The sequence below is a fragment of the Erinaceus europaeus genome, chromosome 4 (assembly GCF_950295315.1).
Source record: "Erinaceus europaeus chromosome 4, mEriEur2.1, whole genome shotgun sequence".
Lineage (NCBI taxonomy): Eukaryota > Metazoa > Chordata > Mammalia > Eulipotyphla > Erinaceidae > Erinaceus > Erinaceus europaeus.
The window spans coordinates 82,241,999-82,264,201 of NC_080165.1; the positions used below are offsets into that span (position 1 = coordinate 82,241,999).

Genomic DNA, 22,203 nt, shown 5'->3' on the forward strand with positions numbered 1-22,203 from the left:
CCCAGTAAAACATCAGAGGGTAACTACTTCCAGTATTGAGCAGGTAAGTAGTAAGTAACTATTCCTGAATTGAACAAAACTGTGAAACTTTTATACAACCAAATCCTGTCAAGTGTTTTGACAATAAAAATAACTAGATAAACTATACAAGAACCAAAGTAAAAAACTGAAACAATGCATACAAAAAAACAAATCCTTTCATGTTTTTAAACATTTAAAATACAACAACAAAAACAATGTAAACCTACATAACACAACATAATGTATATACTTCAGATACACCAATAGCATACACCGGTAGCAAGCAATTCAAAAGACTTCAGCATTAAGAAGTTGAAAAAAATTCCGTAACAGTCACAGTGTTGAGGTCTTCTGGCAGAGCAATCTGAAAATTTATGAATATCAGGCCACCTAGTCCAAAGTTTAAGTATTAAAATATTAAATATTAGTAGAAAATATCAAAAGGAAATAAAATAATTAGGTTGTTGCAAAAATCATGATGTATTTTTCTATGCAAAACTGCATCATGACTTATCCAACAACCCAACACATATAATGAAAAATCATGGTGCAGAAGAAATCTAGTTATTAAAAAATAGACCAACACTAACATAAATTTGTACACTATTCTAGAAAATAGTAAAGAAAAGCCTTATTTTTCCATATAAAGCTGATTATTCTTTATCTAATTTTGGCTTACAAGACAGATAACTGTCCCAATGTTTGTTCTGTTTTTCTTTATAAAAGGCACTTTGTCCACATATTAGCATTTAAGAATTAGTTTAGGTTTGTAGAAAATTACCATCTTTAATCTTGTAGTTATTTCAACTATAGATCTCAGAGCAATGCTATCCAGTAGAAATATAATGTGTACTTTCCTTTTATATGTTTTTAAATTAACAAGTAGACACTTAAAAATAAAGGCAAAATTAAATAGTAGATTTAACAAAAAATATCCAAATGTCACTGCAACAAGCAATCAACATTTGAAAAATTTTAGAGTATTTTATATTAATTTTAAGATACTTAGTCTTTAAAGTCAAATGTGCACTTTACAGCACACCTCAATTAAGACCAGACTCATTCCAAATGATTAGTAGTTACATAGTCTAATAGCTTCTATGTTCGACAACACAGATTTGGAGTTCTCTGTTTCTGAGACACATTTAAAAAATAGCAAAGATTTGCAATGGGAGCATAAACTATCAAAAAGTCAAAAACCTAGAGTGGCACTGAAAAGAATAAAAAGTAAATTCAGGTGTTCCCCCTGACTTGACTCTGTATTAGAGTTGGGGTGATTACTAGGCAATTTGCTGGGGAGAATTCCAATTTATATCTGTTGTCAATTAGTATCCCCCTTTCAAGAAATTATCTGATCACTCTAACTATATCCATGAAATTCTTAAAGATAACTCAACACTCTCTGGAACAAAATTTCTTTTAATTTTAATTCTGATGCCTGGATAAGAAGCTCTAAATACATAGGAAAGAAACTAGAGTTCACTACTCTGCTCCAAAAAAAAAAAAAAAAAAAAATTCCTGCTAAAAAAATTTTATTTTAAACTCAAAAAAAAAAAAAAAAAAAGTAAGAATTACCTGTTGAACAAGGCATCTGGAAATTGGGATCATTGCTATCCAAAACAGGCAAACAGAACTGGTTACTTGCAGATCCTAGCATAGGATCCTTATCGCTGAGCATGTTCTTCAGCGAGTCCTCTAAGACATTTTGACTTGTACTAAAATCCTCACAGACTTCATTCTCCAGGTTGGATCCTAGAAATAGGGCATCATCTAAGTGTTCAGTAGGAATTAAATGATTAAATGTATCAACTATATCCATGAAGACTTCTGTGTGTCTTTCAGCCCTATAGAAAGACAAAAAAAATACCATAAGAAATAAAGCTATCAATTGATAATCACCTAAAACCAAATTATTTTAATAGCTTTTAGTCTAAGAACAATATTAAGGTATTTTGAATTTTTTTTAAATCCTCACTGTTTGTATAAATATATATACATTTGGACATGTAAAACGAATCTTTTCTAAATAATGTTTCTTCATCATGCATGTAGAATATCATTTTAGCAGAAATTCTATTAAAAGTTTACTCAATGCATTATTTTCAGGGGAAAATTATATATGTTAATAACTGAAACATATGAATTGCATGGCCTAAACAAACAAAACAAACAAACAAAAAAAAACCCACGTTTTTAACCATAATCTTTCCATAAACTAATAATCAGACACTGCTTTTACATCAAGTCCATGTGAAAGGGCTAGAATCAGATTACTGACCCATACTCCATTAAAACTGTAAAATTGACTTGTTTTATTTACAAAGTATTTAAATTTTTTAAGAAAATGTAATATAGAAAAAAGGTTTTGTAGGGGCACAGAGAAAGATACTATTAACTAAACACAACTCAAAACTACACACATACGCAGGAACTAATGTGCAGATACACACAATTTAGGGGAGCTTTATAAGGATGAGATAATTGACAAGAGAACAATACATCAGAGATTTCATTTGAGTGAATTATGTAACCTATACATACATCAAACTGGCATCCTAATCAAACTGTACCTATACTTGTTACTACTCAGTTCAGCAAAGATCTCACACTCTAGTGGTCTCAATGATAAAGAACTGAATCATTTTTAAATACTGACTTAAAAAATATTGAATAAACACTTTTTCAGGTTGAAAGATAAATCTACTAACATTCAGCTTGCTAGGAAGTTCTACTAATTAGTCTTAAAAACATCTTTGGTCACAAAATTTCAAATTTTTTTAGGCTAGCTCCAAATCTACCAAAATTTCCCCAAACCGCCCTTAAAATTTTCCCCCCTAGGAAAATGAGGTAAAGGGAATTTCAAAGACACACTACAATTTCTTGGGTATGTCGTACATTCTGAACATTTTACCTATATTTAATTTACTCCCTAGTAGTAATGTCGTATTACTAACCTCATTTTACAAACAAAATGGACTTAATCTAAATGTCTCAGCCAAGGAGGTGGTGCAGTGGGTAGTGCTGAACTCTTAAGGTCCCCAGTTTAATTCCCAGTGTCAGAGTTATGCTCTGGTTCTCCCTTTCTCAATCAATAAGCAAATAAATTCTAAAAAATAATTTAGATGTCCACCCGAAGTTACTCAATAGTTAAAATTTAAACTGAAATTTCAAGGATCCACAGCCCAGAATTTTAGACATGAAGCAACAACTGTATCTACTGTAAACAATTAATACCTCCAATTTAAAAAGAAAAAAAGCTTAAAAATTAATTTACAAGCTAATTAATTTCCACAGTGACCTATGGAGATAAAAATCGACTAAATTTGACTCGTTAACGGCTCTTCTCTTAAAATATACTTTCAGGGGGTCGGGCGGTGGGGCGGTGGCGCAGTGGGTTAAGTGCATGTGGTGCAAAGCGCAGGGACGGGCATAAGGATCCCGGTTCGAGCCCCGGCTCCCCACCTGCAGGGGAGTCGCTTCACAGGCGGTGAAGCAGGTTTGCAGGTGTCTTTCTCTCCCCCTCTCTGTCTTCCCCTCCTCTTTCCATTTCTCTCTGTCCTATCCAACAAAGAACAAGATCAACAATGGCAATAATAACCACAACAAGGCTACAACAACAAGGGCAACAAAAAGGGGGGGAAATGGCCTCCAGGAGCAGTGGATTCATGGCTCGGCAAAATATATATATATATTTTTTTTTTCAATAAATCAGCTATTGCCAAGGACCTTAGATGAGGATGGGCTGCAAAGACACCATAACATATTGGGGAAAGGAGGTAGTGAAAAGATTTTAAATCTTTTTTAAAAAACCTTACCAGAGAGCTACTCAGCTCTGGTGCTGGGAATTGAACCCGGGACCTTGGAGCCTCATGTATGACAGTCTTTTTTGCATCACCACTATGCTCAATCTCCCCAATCCAAAATATTTAAAATCTTAATAGTGGCAATAGATTCAAAAGTGTGCACAGACACAGAAATTCATCAAACTGCTCATTTTAAACAGACACAGTTTATTTTACCTAAATTTATGAAAGGAAGTTTCCTCACTTCAACAAGTTACTCCCCTTCTTGGTAGAAGAATCTCAGTATCTCTTCACAACATTTATAGTGTTTATATTGAAATATTAATAAGCAATGAGATTAACAAAATAGCTTATTGACTATTTATTTTACATGCATTCTTAAAATAGAAAATAAAGCTCACAATGCTAATAAAAGCTAGAAAACTTTAATTCTCTTTTCATTACTTAAGAAATGTTATCATACCTAAGTAATATTTCCAACTAGTACAGTTTGGTTCCAGAATTAGTTTACTTTAACACATTTCTCATAATCAGAAAAACGGCATGGAGTCAAGTGGTGGTGCACAAATAAAGCATACTAAGGGACCCCAATTCAAGCCCCCATCCCCATCTGCAGGATAGGGTGATGAAGCAGAGCTGCAGGTAGTAGTGGGCGTGTGGGTGTGTGCATATGTGAGTCTCTACCTCTCCCTTTCCTCTCAATTTGGCTGTATTAAAAAAAATTAATGTTCACAAAATTAAGTAGATAAAACTATCAACAGTATAATCCAGTATCATTCAGTTAGCTAGAAAGGTACACCAGTAAACCAGTACATCAGTTATAAAACTCTTAAGGTTTTTCAGATTAGTTCCAAATCCACAAAATTTTCTCAAGATGGCTTCTAACTTTTCTCTGAGAGGAAAGAAGTTTCAAATATACTCTAAAATTTATTGGGTATATAGTATATGCTGAACATTTATCTGAATGTACTGGAATCCAAAATTTACCAGTGGTCCAAAGTATCTTTTTTCTTTAGAGTTCCCTCCCAATTAGTTGGGTTGTCAGAAAAGTGATGAATTAGTTTTTCTATGCAAAAATACATAACGTCTTTTCTGACAAGCCAGTATTTTTCCTCAGACCAATAGAAAGTTGAAAATAGGGGCCAGGTGGTGGCGCACCTGGCTGAGCACACGTATTACAATGCACAAACACCTGGGTTCGAGCCCCCGGTCCCCACCTGCAGGGGGAAAGCTTTACGAGTGATGGAGCAGGACTGCAGGTGTCTCTCTCCCTATCAACCCCCTCCCTCTTGATTTCTGGCTGTCTCTATCCAATAAATAAAGATAATAAAAAAATTTGTTTAAGTGAAAAGAAAAAGACAATTTCAAAATGACTCTCCTTCTAAAAATGACTTGCAAACATTTGAAAATGGGATGGGGAATATAGCATAATGGTTATGCAAACAGACTCATGCCTGAGGCTCCAAAGTCTCAGGTTCAATCCCCCGTACCACTGTAAGCCAGAGCTGAACAGTACTCTGGTGTTTCTCCCTCTCTCTCTCTGCATCTGTATCAAAAATAAAATAAATATTTAAAAAATATATAAATGCACTCATGGGGGTCGGGCGGTGGCGCAGTGGGTTAAGCGCATGTGGCGCAAAGCGCAAGGACTAGCATAGGGATCCCGGTTCGAGCCCCTGGCTCCCCACCTGCAGGGGAGTCGCTTCACAGGTGGTGAAGCAGGTCTGCAGGTGTCTATCTTTCTCTCCCCGTCTTCTCCTCCTCTCTCCATTTCTCTCTGTTCTGTCCAACAACGAACAACATCAACAATGGCAATAATAATAACCACAATGAGGCTACAACAACAAGGGCAACAAAAGGGGGGGGGGGAAATGGCCTCCAGGAGCGGTGGATTCATGGTGCAGGCACCCAGCCCAGCAATAACCCTGGAGGAAAAAAAAAAAATGCACTCATTCCACAGCAATATGAACCTGCTAAATTTTATAAATTTAGCTTAACATTTTCTTGTCACACCGTCTACTAATATGTACCTAGATATAGATTAATGTTTACTAAACTGCTACCATTTTATAAAAAAACCAAAAAAATTTTTTTGAAAAAAATGTTAATAGATTAATAAGATTCGAAACCTTCAAGATAGGGGGCTAGGTGGCACAACACCTGGTTGAGCACATGTTACAGTGCATAAAGATCCAGGTTCAAGCCCCCAGATGCCACCTGCAAGGGAAAAATCTTTGTGAGTGGTGAAGCAATATGGAGGTGTCTCTCTGTCCCTCTCCCTATCTCCCCGTACCCTACTGATTTCTGACAGTCTCTATCCAAATAATAAAGGTATTTAAAAAATTTTAAAGAAACCTTCAAGATAGAATATTAAAAATCCCAAATTAATGGGTCCAAATAAGGCAATTTGCACAGGACACAATACAAGACCAAGCATTTTATGACACTATTTTACATCAATGAGACTGATTTCTCCTTCATAAAAAAAGGGGGGGGGGGGAGTCGGGCTGTAGTGCAGCGGGCTAAGCGCAGGTGGCGCAAAGCACAAAGACCTGCATAAGGATCCCGGTTCAAACCCCGGCTCCCCACCTGCAGGGGAGTCGCTTCACAGGCGGTGAAGCAGGTCTGCAGGTGTCTATCTTTCTCTCCTCCTCTCTGTCTTCCCCTCCCTCTCTCCATTTCTCTGTCCTATCCAAAATGACAAAAACAATAATAACTACAACAATAAAACAACAAGGGCAACAAAAGGGAAAAAATTAATAAAATAAATATAAAAAAAATTTTTTAAAAAGGGGGGGATATTATTAGAGAAAGAGAAACCGAGAACCAGAGCACCATCACTCTGGCACATGTGATACTAGGGAGTGAACTGGGGATCTCAAGCTTTAAAGTTTAGCCCTGGGAGTCGGGTGGTAGCCCAGTGGGTTAAGCGCATGTGGCACGAAGAGCAAGAACCAGCATAAGGACCCTGGTTCGAGCCCCTGGCTTCCCACCTGCAGGGGAGTCGCTTCACAGGTGGTGAAGCAGGTCTGCAGGTGTCTGTCTTTCCCCCCTCTCTGTCTTTCCCTCCTCTCTCCATTTCTCTCTGTCCTATCTAACAACAATGACATCAATAACAATGATAATAACTACAACAACAATAAAAAAAAAGGGCAACAAAAGGGAAACTAAATAAATATTAAAAAAAAAATAAAATAAAAATTTAAAAAAATTTTTTTTAAAAAAAAGTTTAGCCCTTTATCCATGCACCACACCTCTTTGGTCACAAGACTAACTTTTCATATGCTTATGTTTCAAATAGCACTCAGGAAATTCCAAAGGAAGAAAGCCAAAAAAAGAAAGAAAGCCAAAAATTATAGCATGTAACGATTCCACAATACTATCTTGAAAGTAGTATTTAAAGAGACTGGGGGTGGCATAATTAATTGGTTGAGTGCACCTGTAACCATGTATAAGGACCTGGGTTCAAGCCCTGGGTCGCCATCTGCAGGAGAGAAGCTTCAAGAGTGGTAAGGCAGTGCTAAACTTTTCTTTCTTCCTCTCTCTCCCTGTTCCCTTTCAATTTCTGACTCTATTTAAAAATAAACATTTTAAATAGTATTTAACTGAAATAAAGTAATTTAGTTTTTTTAACGTTTTTTTATTTTTTTTATTTAATTTCCCTTTTGTTGCCCTTGTTTTTTTTTTTTATTGTTGTTGCAGTTATTATTGTTGTTATTGATGCCGTTGTTGTTAGACAGGACAGAGAGAAATGGAGAGAGGAGGGGAAGACAGAGAGGGGTTAGAGAAAGACAAGACACCTGCAGAACTGCTTCACCACCTGTGAAGTGACTCCCCTGCAGGTGGGGAGCCAGGGGCTCCAACCGGGACCTTTAAGCCTATCCTTGCGCTTTGTGCCATGTAAGCTTAACCCGCTGTGTTACCGCCTGACTTCCAGTAATTTAGTTTTTAAAAAACCAATTTTAGATGTCAAGTGCTCATTGTCGAAAATAAAATTAAAATTCTCCATGCTAAAGTAGAAAACAAAAATTAGACAATTATAGAAATACTAACTTGTATACATACCAATCTACTAAACACAAATATGGGATCATAAATTAGGCCAGAGAATGAAAAAAGGACTACAGTGGGAAAACTGGTGATATTAGAATGAAGCATGGAGGGAGTCGAGCAGTAGCACAGTGGGTTAAGCGCAAGTGGCGCGAAGCACAAGGACCAGAGTTAAGAATCATGGTTGGAGCCCCCGGCTCCCCATCTGCAGGGGAGTTGCTTCAAAAGCGATGAAGTAGGTCTGCAGGTGTCTATCTTTCTCTCCCCATCTCGGTCTTCCCCTCCTCTCTCCATTTCTCTGTCCTATCCAATAGCAATGACATCAATAACAATAATAATTTAAAAAAGGCAACAAAAGGTAATAAATACTTTTTTTAAAAAATTTTTTAAAAAGCATCCAGGAGCAGTGGAATCATGGTGCAGGCACCCAGCCCCAGCAATAACCCTGGAGGCAAAATATAAATAAATAAACAAATAAAATAAAGCATGGAATTTAATCAGTAGCAATGTACCAAAGTTATCCTCTAGTTCTGATAAAAGCAATAAGTCAGATGGCGCAATCAGGAAATGTCTATAAAGAATACACAAGAACCAGGGCCTGGCAATGATATATCCCACTAAGTGCACATAGTAAGAAGCACAAGGGCCCATGCAAGAATCAGGTTTGAACATCCATTACCTCCACCTGTAGGGGGTCTGCTTCACTATTCGTGAAGTAGGTCTGCAGGTATCTCTCTCCAGTAGGTCTGCAGGTATCTATGTCCCCCTCCTCTTTCGACTTCTCTATCCTATCTAGTAAAATGGAAAAAATGGCCGCCAGGAGCAGTGGGTTTGTAGCACCGTCACCGTGCACCAGCAATAACCTTAGAGGCAGAAAAAATATATATACAGGAATTCCATGCTCATCAACTTTTCCATAAATCTAAATTACGAGTATTTTTAATGTAGTGTTACCTAAAATACAATGTAAAGTTAAATGTATAAATATCAGGCTGTCGGAAAAAGCATGCAATAGGGGAGTTGGGCTGTAGCGCAGCAGGTTAAGCGCAAGTAGCAAAGCACAAGGACTGGCTAAGGATCCCGGTTCGAGGCCCCAGCTCCCCACCTGCAGGGGGGTCACTTCACAAGTGGTGAAGCAGGTCTGTAGGTGTCTCTCTTTCTCTTCCCCTGTGTCTTCCCCTCCTCTCTCCATTTCTCTCTGTCCTATCCAACAACAATGACATCAATAACAACAACTACAAAAATGAAAAGTAACAAAAGGGAAGATAAATAAATATTTTTAAAAAATTTTGAAATCATGGAATAGTTTTCTATATTTCTCTAAAAAAAATGTGTTATATGGGGCCGGTGTGGCACACCTTGTTTAGTGCACATTATTACAACACAGTAACCTGGGGTTTGTCTACTGTGGCCCCCCCTGCAGGGGGAAAGCAGGGCTGCAGATGTCTCTGTCTCTCTCTAACAACTCCTTCCCTCTCAATTTCTAGCTGTTTCTATCCAATAAATAAGTTAATTTTTTAATATTTATTTTATTATTGGATAGAGACAGAAAGAAATTGAGGGGGGGAGATAGACAGGGAGCAAGACAGAGAGACACCTTCAGCCTTGCTTCACCACTTGTGAAACTTTCCTCCTGCAGGTGGAGGCCAAGGTTTTGAACCCGGGACCTTATGCATAATGTGTGTGCTTAACTAGGTGTGCCACCACCTGGCCCCATAAAGATAATTTTTAATTAAAAAAAAAAATGTGTCGTGACTTTTCCAACAGCTCAATAGATCATCATGTAGGATACTACATTCTTTGCCATGCTCCAGTCCAGGTTTATGCCCTGGCATCACATGGGAGTGCCACTACACTTAGGGAAATTCTAGGACTTTGGTGTCTCTCTTTTATTCTCTCCCCCCACTCCCACCCCCACCTGTGTTTGTGTGTGTGTATGTAAATTAATGAAAAAAGCAATTCTGAGAGTGATGAAATGAGTATCTGCAAGGCCCTTGGACTCCACACAGAGACAATGAATAAAGCTTTACATACAATGTTCTAAGATAGCCAGTATGCAGTCAGGTCTACTTAAGGAGAACAGGTAAAAGCTGATTCAGCATATGTATTAAACTGATTATTTGATTTAAACAATTTCTGATTTCTCACATTAAAATTTCACTTAAAAATCCTTCCTTGAGGGGGCCAGGCGGTAGTGCAGCAGGTTAAGCGCACATGGCGCAAAGCGCAAGGTCTGGCATAAGAAACTGGTTCAAGCCCCTGGTTCCCCACCTCCAGGGGAGTCATTTCAGAAGCGGTGAAGCAAGTCTGCAGGTGTCTTATCTTTCTCTCCTCCTCTCTGTCTTCCCCTCCTCTCTCCATTTCTCTCTGTCCTACCCAACAACAACGATAAACAACAAGGGCAACAAAAGGGGAAAAATGGTCTCTAGGAGCAGTGGGTTCATAGTACAGGCACCGAGCCCCAGCAATAACCTTGGAGGCAAAAAAAAAAAAAATCCTTCCATGTATTTACTATACATTTAATATTAAACTAAGTTAAATACTAAAATATAACAAATCTATTTGAATATAACTTAAGTGTCTAATGGTATTGCCCATAACCAGTTAAATCAGTACTAATAATCTGGGATTATATAAATTATTTCTGGATTCATGGTTATTCTTCATGTTTATAGATAATAAAAATGTATCCATGTAAGTCAGAGAACTGAATTATCAGCTTAGTGAAAATTTCTCACTTATGCAGGAATGTAGCTAGTGGAATACATGGTTAGCATGAACTGGGGGCTCAATTCCCTTGGTACCAAAAAACTTAAAAGATTACACCATTAAAAGTACTTGTCTTTTGGGCCTAGACCTCTAAAAGACCCCTCTCTCCACCATCACTGGTCACTTCCATCAAAAACATCATCTTATAAGCCCTTCCCAGGGTCTCTCCAGGACCTCACCCTCACTGTAAAGTAGCAATGGTAGGAACTAGCCCACTTTCCCAACAGAAGGTTGGGCCAGCCTACTTTGCCACTTGAGGAAGACTGGACCTGAAATGAGTGCAGCCTAAAATATTCCCAAATGTGACTATGGACTGTGAGCTCAGACTGACAAAGACTCAGAGGTATACAGGTTCCTGTGTTAAATAGCTGGGCCCTGGGTCTTAAGGATAGGGTAAACAGTTAAATGTATTTATATATTTTCTTCAAGTTGGGGAGCTAAGCTCTGCTCATTTCTAGTTCTAACCTCAACTCTGACACCATCTTCCCAGACAATATTCTTAGTCCACCTCCATGTTAGCTATCAAGCTCAAGCAAAAATTATTAAAGTCTTGAGCCCATAGGAATATACCTAAAATAGACTTCCTAGCTTCTTCCCACCCGAAGACCAATAAACAACATGTGCCAACTATGAGCAGCAAGGTTTCATCCTAATGGACTCAAAATATGATTAAAAGTAAGCATCAGAACACTGACTAAAACTTAGTCTGAATCCTAGGGTATTTCCCACTTTAAAATGTTTAATCTGGGCCTCAGAGGTGGCACAGTGGAGGGGTGTCAGACTCTCATACATGAGATCCCGAGCTCAACCCGTAATTTCACACAATCCAAAGTGGTAATCTAGTTCTTTCCCCCTCTTGCTCTGCATAATAAACAAATAAATAAGACAAAACTTAAAAAAACGTTTTAAAAGGCCAGTGAAACAGCCAATTGGGTTGTGGCATGTATGAGTCCCTGGTTCAAGCCCAGCCCTCACCATACTGAAGAAAGCTTTCATGTTGCGGTCTCTTTCACTCTCTCTGTGCCTCTGCTTTCTGTCTCTGAAATAAATAAACAAAACATTTAACCTATGTCTCAGAGAGTATACTAGTCAAATTTAGTTAATGTTGATATAATGAACATACAATCCAGAAAGATTTAGACAACACCAACAGAAAAAAGAAAAAAAAAACACTTTTAAAGACAATTCCCTTTAAATTATGAGTAAACTGTGACCTGGGTGGTATCACAGGAGAAAAAGCACTAGGTTCTCAAGTATGAGGTTTTGATTCCTAGTATTGCATGTGTCGGGGTAATGGTCTGATTGTCTCTTTTCATTTCTCTTTCATATCAATAAATCTTTTTCAGGGCCAGCTGTTGGCACACATGGTTGAGCACATACAGTACCTACCATGTGCAAGAAGCTGGGTTCAACCCCCCCACTCCCCATATGCCAGGGAGAGAAGTCTCACTAGCAGTGAAGCAGTACTACAGGTATCTCTCTTTCTCTCTCCCTATCTTCCCCTTCCATTTGTTTCTATCTCTATCAAATTCATAATAAATAAAAAATCAATCGTAAATCTTCTTTTTAAAAAAAAAGAGTGAATTAAAACTGACAAAGCAAACTATGCCTTCTATGTGACGCAAATGTGGTAACCACTATGCTACTGGGGTAAAATTAAGCCTTTTGTAATAATTTTTTTTTTTTTTTGCCTCCAGAGTTATCACTGGGACTCCATGCTGACACTAAAAATGCACTGCTCCTGGTGGCCTTTTTTTTTCCTTTTTTCTTTTTTAATTTTTCTCCTATTTTACTCGATAGGACCAAGAAAAATTCAGAGAGGAGGGAGAAATAGAAAGATAGACACATGCAGATCTGTTTCACCACTCATGAATCATCTCCCCTGCTTGTGGGGGAACCCAGGCTCGAACCCAGGCTCAAACTCAGGTACTTGCATGGGTCCTCTATGTGTGCTTCACAGGGCGCGCCACTGCCTAGCCCCAATATTCAATATTTCCTTTTTTTTTCTTTCTTTCAATATTTCCTTTTTTATAAAGTACATAAAGCCCAACAATAAATTGCTAGGCAGGGGTTCAACGGTTTCCAGCCTGTCTTACGAATATGAAGCCTCAGGTTCAATCCCTAACACATGAGAACTAGGATGGTGAATTGGTGCTTTGTGCTCTTTCTCATTAAAAATTAAAGTAATATTATTTTAAAAGACCTTGTTTTTGCTCCATGGTACCTCATCAAGAAGTCACTAACGCTACCAAAGGCCTTAACAAGTTATGCTATGCTGAAGCTCTGTCTCCTGTAGTCTGTATTCCAGGGAGCAGAGGCGTGTGTTTGGGTGTGTGTGTGTGCCTGTGCATGTATGTATATTATAAAATCTATGAAGAAAAAAACAGAGTACCATGATTCTTCAACAATTTGTTTGGCTTTGTATGTTAACTCTCTTTTCAGCCACCAGGTTCCAGATGCCATCAGGATGCCAGCCAGGCGTCCCTGGACTGAAGACCCCACCAATATGTCCTGGAGCTCAGCTTCCCCAGAGACTCACCCTACTAGGGAAAGAGAGAGGCAGACTGGGAGTATGGATCAACCAATCAACGCCCATGTTCAGCTGGGAAGGAATTACAGAAGCCAGACCTCCCACCTTCTACAACCCACAAGGACCTTGGGTCCATGCTCCCAGAGGGATAGAAAATGAGAAAACTAGGGAGTCCGGCTGTAGCGCAGCGGGTTAAGCGCAGGTGGCGCAAAGCACAAGGACCGGCATAAGGATCCAGGTTCGAGCCCTGGCTCCCCACCTGCAGGGGAGTCGCTTCACAGGCGGTGAAGCAGGTCTGCAGGTGTCTATCTTTCTCTCCTCCTCTCTGTCTTCCCCTCCTCTCTCCATTTCTCTCTGTCCTACCCAACAACAACAACAAGAATAATAACTACAACAATAAAAAAAAAAAACAGCAAGGGCAACAAAAGGGAATAAATAAAATAAAATAAATATTATTAAAAAAAATGAGAAAACTATTGGGGAGGGGATGGGATATGGCGATTGGGTGGCGGGAATTGTGTGGAGTTGTACCCCCCCATCCTATGATTTTGTTAATGTCTCCTTTCTTAAATAAATAAATAAATTTAAATAATAATAATGTACTAAGAAAAAAACAGAGTAATGGTGATGAAAGGGAATGTAAGCATTCTACATGTGGTGGTAAATGAAGCTCCTTTGAATAGAACAACACTGTGATGCAAAACCTGAAATGTAGGAGTTAAGAGGAACAAGAGTTCAGGCAAAGACCTAACAGATTAAATCAAGCTGCCAATTCATCAAGTATGCCAATTACACACAAATCTAACCAGCAATATTTGTAGAAAAATAAAAATATCACTAGGAATGATAATAAAAGACAAAACTGAATAATGTACCCATCAATATTTTTCAATCAGAAGTGATCATGCCCCTCCAAGGGACATCTGACCATACAGAGAACCTTTTGGTCATGGCAACTGGAAGGCATGCTACTATCATATAGCAAACATACTAGAGTATGTATGTACTTCTGTATTTCATGCACTCGACTTTTATAACACATTGCTCTTAATATATGACTAATGAAATGTTTAAAAATGCTAAAACCAAAATGAGATATCCTTTCTTCCAAAATTAGGAAATATGCATCAGCCCCAACACATAAAAACAAAATTGATTATCCTCACTGTGGTATTATCAACTATAAGCGTTGCTATTTTCAGTCTAAAGTTGTAGAATGTTTTCATATAGCCACAGATGTCATAAAACAAGAATGTCTCACAAGAATTACCCAGGCAAAAAATAGTGCTAAAATTAAGAAACTTTTTTTTTTTTTTTTTTACCAAAGCACTGCTCAGCTCTGGCTCATGGTGGTACAGGAGATTGAACTGGAGACCTCAGAGCCTCGGGTATTAGAGACTCTTTGGATAACCATTGTGCTATCCCCCACCCCAGAACTATATGTTTACTAATTTAATTTTTGTAACAGTGCTGTATTATAATACTAGTAATATAAACCCCCCAAAGGAAGTATAAAAGAAATATAAAATACTTTGTATTACACAGTGGAGCAAAAATCTGAACCCAAAAAATTTCATCTGACTCACCCCCCCATTATTACCATTTCCTTACACAGATTAATTTATAAAGGTTTGTTATGTACCAGGAAATGTGCTAACCAACATAATAAACATAATACCCCATGCAAACAATTAATTTAATTTAATCTCCACATGCAAACAATTAGGCAGGTATTATTAGTCTCTATAGAAGAAAATCTAAGGCTTAGTAAAGTTACACCCTTTATTACAGAATAAATGACAGAACTGGCTGACACAACATTAACCACTACGATATGAAAGCATTAAAGATAAGTATCCTTCCCAGATAAAGATGTGAAAATGACTAAGTGTCTAAGTCATATGGTATAACACAATTCTACAAAGCACAACCCTACAAAGCAATGCAACCTAGTCATCATTCTACAATCTTTCTTCAATTTCTAGTCCAGTTCCACTGTTTAGAATCCCCTGATAAGATTTAAAAGAAAATATATCTTCTAAATTTAGAAGGGGGAAAAAAAACTACATTAAACACTAAGGTGCCAACCATATTAAGACCAAGGCAGACCTGAGAAGCTAAAAAAAAAAAAAAAAAGAACTATCAACTACAAGTTGATACTGGCAAAAGAAAAATCATTCCAGAAAAATCATTCCAGCCAATAGGTAATCATTTTCTTCAAAGTTTATCCTGTTGACATTATGGGGTCTATTAGGAATATGGATTAACCATGGAAACAGAGGAAATAATACATTAAAACTATATACTAAACTGCCTAGATAACAATTTAAGCTAACAGGTATTTGGCATGTACTATGGGGCTTATCTACCATAACTTTCAAAAATTCAAAACTCTAATAAATGAAACTGTCAACAGATTAAACTTACTCATTTTAAAATGTTTACTTAATTTTTATTCACCCCCCTTCACTGTACAAATGATCATAAACATATAAATTCTTCAACCACCAAAAATCTAAATTAAATACACAATGCAATGCAGTAAATACCCACTCAATATTTGACAATATAATCCCACTTGTAACTCTTGAAATACCGTTCCCATTTACTCTAGTATGACTTAACATCATGTTTCTAAAATATGTTCCTTGGCAGTACAATCAGCACTTATATCAACAGTTTGAATAGATCAGTATTTTCAATATCTTTCCTTAGTAATCAAAAGGAAACTAAAAAATATTTTTCCTCAAAAATACAGCAGTTTCATGAATGTGTAACAAATTGCTGTCATTTTTATAGTAAAAATATGTGTGCTTAAGAAAAGGTATATCACACTTAGAACAAGATTTAAGAGAGAAATAGAGCTCAAGACGTACTGCTCGTGTAAAGACAGAAATACAGCAGCCTACTGTCAGAACGACTTCCTGCGATGTGAATGAGCAAAAATGTTTAAAAAGCAGCAATCAAAACCCTGAATTTTGATAGTGCATGAAGTGGTTATGGGCAATGCACAATTTTGAGAAGCTAACCAATAAACTCTGTATCTCACTGAAAAATAGAAAAGATTTTAACTTCAGACAAGAGCTAACATGTGCAAAGGGTTTCGTGAGAAATCTGTGTAAAGAAAAAGAACATTGCATATTTACAAAAGTAAAATGTGTAAAAAGATCTTTCATATTTCCATGTCAAAGAAGACTGATGCTACCTACTACTCTAAAATAGAACTGCAGGCATAATTACCATTCATCAGTTTTCTCACATGTAACACACACTATGTAAAATTTAAACACGAAATGGGAAGACAGCACAATGGTTATGCAAAAAAGCTATCATGCCTGAAACACCAGCATTCCAGGTTCAATTCCCAGTACCCCCATAAACCAGAGTAGTGCTTTAGGAAAAAAAAAAAAGATCCAGCAGGGGTAGATAGTATAATGACTATGCAAAGAGACTCTCATACTTGAGGCTCCTAAGTCCCAGGTTCAACCCCTGCACCACCATGAACCAGAGCTGTTCAGTGCTCTAGAAAAATCAAGCAAACGGAAAGAAAAAAATCTAAATTAAAAAAAATTATTTAATGAATTTATTTATTGAGAGGGAGGAAAGAAGGCGTACAGCTGAACTAAGCTCTGGCATATATATAGTACCAGGGATTCAATCTGGGTCCTCAGGTTCAGCAAGCCTTAAATTCTGCTGTCAAGCTACTTTCCCAGTCCTAAAAATCTAAACTCTTAAGATAATTTTGCAACAATGCAAAATGTCACTTGCTACTTTATTTATTTATCTTTACCAGAGCAGATGATGCTGGGGGCTGAAATGGGAACCTCAGAGCCTCAAACTTCAAAGTCTTTTTGCATGGTCATTACACTGTTTCTCTGGCACTTGCTGCTTTCAAATAGTTTTATTAACAAGCTAATCCATAAATCCTAAATATTATCAACCTTTCCTAAGCGATTTCCAATACTCAATCCAAGTTTTATCTTAAAATTATATATTTAAATTAAGACAATTTCAACTTTACTATCATGAAACTTGCCTTTAACCAAAGTTATTTGTCATCCACATTTATACAAGTCGCTTCTCTTAGATTTGACTTAGCTGAATGAGCAACCATAGAAGCAGATATAAATTATCTTAAGGTCTATCTCAATAGTAAGGAATGCTTAACAAGTTCAGTGTTTTAATGAGGTCTGTTATGCTTGCAAGCAACACAAAACTGTAAATATTTTACATTCTCACAGTCTTTAATATGTGAACAGACCTATAAGGAATGTCAGAAAACATTCAGTAATGTCCCTTCAGTAATTCATTTGTTACCCTTTAGACACAAAGCTTAAAACTCAAGGTTGTAATTCTGTGTACTATAAAAGAGTGGCCCACTTCAGCTGAAATCTTTCTGCTGCTAGATAGGACTGAACTGTCTTTGGCTTACGCAGAGCAGTTAACTCCCAAAAATACTCCCACACACACTTAAAAAAAAAATAAATAACTTACTATCATGGGAAAATAGAGTATTTTAAGATAGTAGTAGAGGAAAAATTCATTGCAATATGTGGCCAGTAAACAGAAAAACTGAGGAGAAAAAAATAATCATAGAGAAGTATCAGTGGCAGTAAAGTAAAAAAAAAAAAATCTCTATCTGAAATAGCTTTTATGCAGCATTTGTGTTCTGGAATGAAGATAAAAAATTTAAATTAGAAACGAAAAAGATCTCCTAGTTCCTTGACTCTTTCCTACCACAAAAACATCTACAAACATTTCCACAATGCCAAATACTTCATTCAAAAATGATAGAAATGAATGGGTAATGGAAGAACAAGTTTTGGAAAAGCTCATACAACCAGTTTGGAAAAAAGAAGATTCAAGTTCATCTCCAAAATAGTAACTAAATAAATAGAGCAATGTACTATTTAAGTATCCCTTAAGTTGACTATCTTTTTACTTGTTTCAACTTCAAATAAAGTGAAGACAGCATCTAAGCAAGGCTTATTTGTCACTGCTTCGTTTTAAATCGCATAAAGTGAAGATGTGTTGCTGTCATTTGCATTAACAACAATCCATGATCATGTTCGATGAACAATTCCTGAACATCAATAATCATACACTCAAGGCATCTCGAACCCTAAGTCTCTAAAGAAATGGCATTTAAAAACCCAAAGATGGGAAAAGGTCATGGGACTCGGCAATCCATCGCTGGACCGTGTATGCATGGTATCAACATTCTCTTTCTCTCTCCTCCCCGCCCCCCTTCCGTGTCAGGTGATCAGTTATTTAGCACCATTAACACGCACGTATCGACAAGTGGTTCATTGAATTACAGGTATTCTCCGAGGCAAGATTCTAACCTTCTCATTTTCAACCAAGCAAAAGGAGGCGACAGTTTGGGTCCCGAGCACAGAAAAAGAAAAAGAAAGGAAAGAAAAAAAAAAAAAAAAAAAGCGCGGGGTAGAGAGGATGGATGGAGCTCCAACTCTTTCTCCAAAAGCTGGGACCGGGCTAGGCCTCCGGACTTAAGGCCGCGGAAGTCAGGGCCCCGAGCTCAAGGCCGGAAACTCATGATGGGAAGAAAAGGTTCAAGGGCCGGGCTGGGAACGCTGCGAGGCGGGCCTCCGCGCCGGCCTCCCTCCCTTCCCTCCTCCCTCCCTCCTTCCTGGCCTGCGCGTCCGCGCGGCGGCAGCAGCACTCGCCCCGAGGGCCCGGGTGCAGGAGCCGAGGACAGGCCGCCGTTTCCACCCTCCGCCTGGCGACCCCGCCGCCGCAGCTTCCTACCCCAAACCCGCGGTCCAAACGGTCTCGGGCGGGAGAGCCGCGGACCCGGCAGGCCCAGCGCGACGCGCAAGAGGCCGGAGAGAAAATTCCCCGGCTACGCGGGAGAAAGGCGCCGAGTGTCCGCAGCCGGAGGGGTGGGGAGGCCCGCGAAAGCGCTGTGCGTGGGTATGGGGCAGGGGGAGGGGAGGATCGCCTGTCTCCCTGGCCGCGGCCAGAGCTGCAACTCACCCAGCTACGCCAGACGAGCGCTACCACTGGTAGCAAGAGGAAGATGGTGGCCGCTGCCGCCGCCGCCAAAGGGGGGCGGGGGGTGGCGGGGGGTGCCGCGAAGAGGGGGTACGCGCAGGACGTCGGCGTCGCTGCCACAGACTCTCTTCCTCTGGGGGCCCTGCGGCTGCGGCTGACACTGCCCTAGCTTCCGCGCTGCTCTTCTATCCTCGTGGCAGCCGCCGCCGCGCAGGGCCCGAGGGTGGCTCGCCTCGTGGGGATAGTGCGGTGGTGCGAAACCCCGCAGCCATCGGCGTGCGGCAGCGGCGGCGCGGGGGCAGGAACGGGGCCGAGTCACGTGATCCCACTGTTTACCGTTCCCGGGGCCGTGGCCTGCGCCTGGGCCGCGCCTGCGCACTGTGTGTCTTCCGCGCCACGCCTCCGCTGCGCGGGGAGCCAGGAAGACCCTCCCAGTCTTCAGAGGGTGCGGCTGCGCCGAGGCCCTCTGCCTTGTTTTTTTTGTTTGTTTGTTTTGTTTTAACCTTGTGGGCGGTCTGAAGTGCAGCCTACAGTGTACGGCTGCTTTTACTTAATCATAATAAATACTGAAGGGAGATAGGGAGATAGCATAGTGGTTAGCAAAAAGACTTTAATCCTTGGAGGTCTGAGGCCACAGAGGTGAGTATGAAAGGACATTCTGGTTTCTTTCTATCGTTCCTTCTGTCTCTCCTTAAAATAAATAATTAAATTAACTAATAAACACTAAGGCTTCTGAGTACGTAGAGTATAAATGGGCAAATTTACTCCCAGCCCCTCTCCCCAGCTATATAGATACATATACTTTTCTTTAAGTTACTGAGCCCAAACATCCCAGCTGGCCCTACCCAAAAGCCTCATCTTTAGTCAGGCATGTCCACCCTTACCTCACCCTTACATAGCAGATCTATCTACTCTAGGACATAGTTGCCTTCTCCAAGAGACATACTTAGCTTAAGTCAGCACTTCAAGTGTGATCAGGGAATCCCCTAAGGGGTTCACAAAACCTTGCAAAAGATCTTCAATTATTTTCCAACCCCCCCTTTTTTATTCCATTCAGTCATATCAACATGTAGTAATCGGTTAAATGCAGAAGCAGAGATGAGTATCTCACCATCTATTAAACCAAATATTGAAGAGTGCTAGGGAGATAGCTTACCTGGGAGGGCACCGATTTTCACCCTATGGGTGACCCACGATCAAGAAACACACACACACACACACACACCTGCCATACTAGAGAAGCTTCATGTGCTGTGGTGCAAAGCTTTGTTTCTATCTGGAAAAGTTGACGAATGTTGGCCAGAGCCAGTGAAGCTCTGGCAACAATAAAAAAAAATCTTTTGAAGAAATTTACAAAAAATTAAATCTGTCAGTATCAACAACTATACTGTAAACTATTAACCGCTTCCCATAAGATGGATATATATAATATATATAATATATATGTTATTTCCATATATGGAAATAACTCAGTGTGTTGCTTTGCTATGTGCATCACCCAGATTCAAACTGGACCCTCACTACATTGAAAGAAGTGGTGGTGGTGGTGGTGAACTGAAAAAATAATTTTTAAAAAATAATAATAAAGCCTAACAAATAGCTCTCTTGGATAGTGTGCTCTGCCACAACCCAAATTGGAGTCCAGACTCCACCTCATTGAAAAATACTTTGGTGCTGTGGTCGGGCTCTCTCTCTGCCACTATGTTTAAAAAAATTTTTTTTTGTTAATGAAAGTTGTTGGGAAAGGAATAATTTATGATGTTACTTATGGTAATGGAATTTGTTGATTTATTTTTTAATTTTTCTCTAATTTCTAAAACAGTAAATATTAGTTTAAACTAACCCATACCAAAAAAAAAAAAAAAAAAGCCCTTGAAAGTCCCTCAGTGATTTTCAAACCAAAAAGCCTGAAAATCTTTGTACTAGATTATATAATTCCAATGTGAGTTAGGCTGGCCATTATCTCAGTCCTTAATAACTGCTCTGAGGTAATTTTCTCTAGTCATCACTGACCAAAACGAGCCCATTAAGGACAAGAATTGTGCCCTTTATCTGTAGAGACCTTTGCAGTATACCCACTAAAAAACCAACAGCTATCATCTCTTGTTCTCTAATAAAACCTTTAGTTGTTGGCTTAAGCCTAACACTAACCACAGGCCACAAAACAAGATTTGTGAATGGTGGAATAGCTCACAGCTATATGGTATGGGTCTAGTCTTTTTAAAAATGTTTTTATTTATTATTGGATAGAGACAAAGAAAAATTGAGAGGTGAGGGGGAGAGAGGGAAAGAGTCAGAGAGACACATACAGTCCTGCTTCACAAGTTGTGAAGCTTTCCCCCTGCAGATGGGAACCAGAGGCTTGAACCTAGGACCTTGTGCACTGTAATGTGTGCACTTAACCAGATGTACCACCACTGTAAGGATGCCTGTAAGGATCTATTCTTTACTTTTTCCAGGTATTAGGCAGTTTGAGCACTTGAGACTAAATGCTCTTTCCACCAAGGATGTTTAAATTGTTCTAATGCTACCTGTTTCTAGAGTCCATCAGTTAACTTGATTCATTAGTCCTTAAAACATTATTTTCAATATTTTAAAATAAAATTTTAATGCTCAGTTAAGCAACACATATGCTAAAATTGGACTAATGTAGAGAAGAGTAGCATGACCCTGCACAAGAATGACACAAATTTGTAAATCACTACATGATCTAACTCTTTTTTTGAGAAAGGAAAAATAAGTAATAAAAATTCACATGGGTGGTCTGGGAGGTGGCACAGTGGATAAAGCATTGGCCTCTCAGGCATGAAGTCCTGAGTTCAATCCCCAGCACCACATGTACCAGAGTGAAATCTGTTTTTTTTTTTTTTCTTTCTCCACCTATCTTTCTCATGAATAAATAAATCTTTTTTTAATAAAAAATTCACATGGACAGAAAAGACCTAGAATTGCCAAAACAATCTTGAGAAAAAAGAACAGAACCGGAGGCATCACACTGCCAGATCTCAAACTATA

General features: G+C 38.8%; 1 protein-coding gene and 1 non-coding gene across 3 annotated transcripts in view; one reads left to right on the forward strand and one right to left on the reverse strand.

Annotated features, from left to right (window-relative positions):
• PHF3 (PHD finger protein 3) overlaps positions 1–19,556 on the reverse strand; it is a 108,732-nt gene extending 89,176 nt beyond the window's left edge. Inside the window, exons 1-2 of one of the 2 annotated variants that reach the window (XM_016194816.2) lie at positions 19,171–19,556; positions 1,597–1,865 (exon numbers count right to left, since the gene is read on the reverse strand). In XM_016194816.2, the coding sequence (XP_016050302.2) occupies positions 1,597–1,840 (244 nt within the window). In that variant the 5' untranslated portion in view covers positions 1,841–1,865; positions 19,171–19,556. Of the gene's footprint in view, positions 1–1,596; positions 1,866–18,942; positions 19,090–19,170 lie in introns of those variants that run through there. The other variant, XM_060189995.1, reaches the window with a different exon arrangement.
• A 2,241-nt stretch (positions 19,557–21,797) lies between these two features.
• On the forward strand, positions 21,798–21,901 carry LOC132538465 (U6 spliceosomal RNA). Its single transcript, XR_009549825.1, has one exon. It is a non-coding gene; the product is annotated as a U6 spliceosomal RNA (small nuclear RNA).
• Positions 21,902–22,203: the final 302 nt, after the last annotated feature.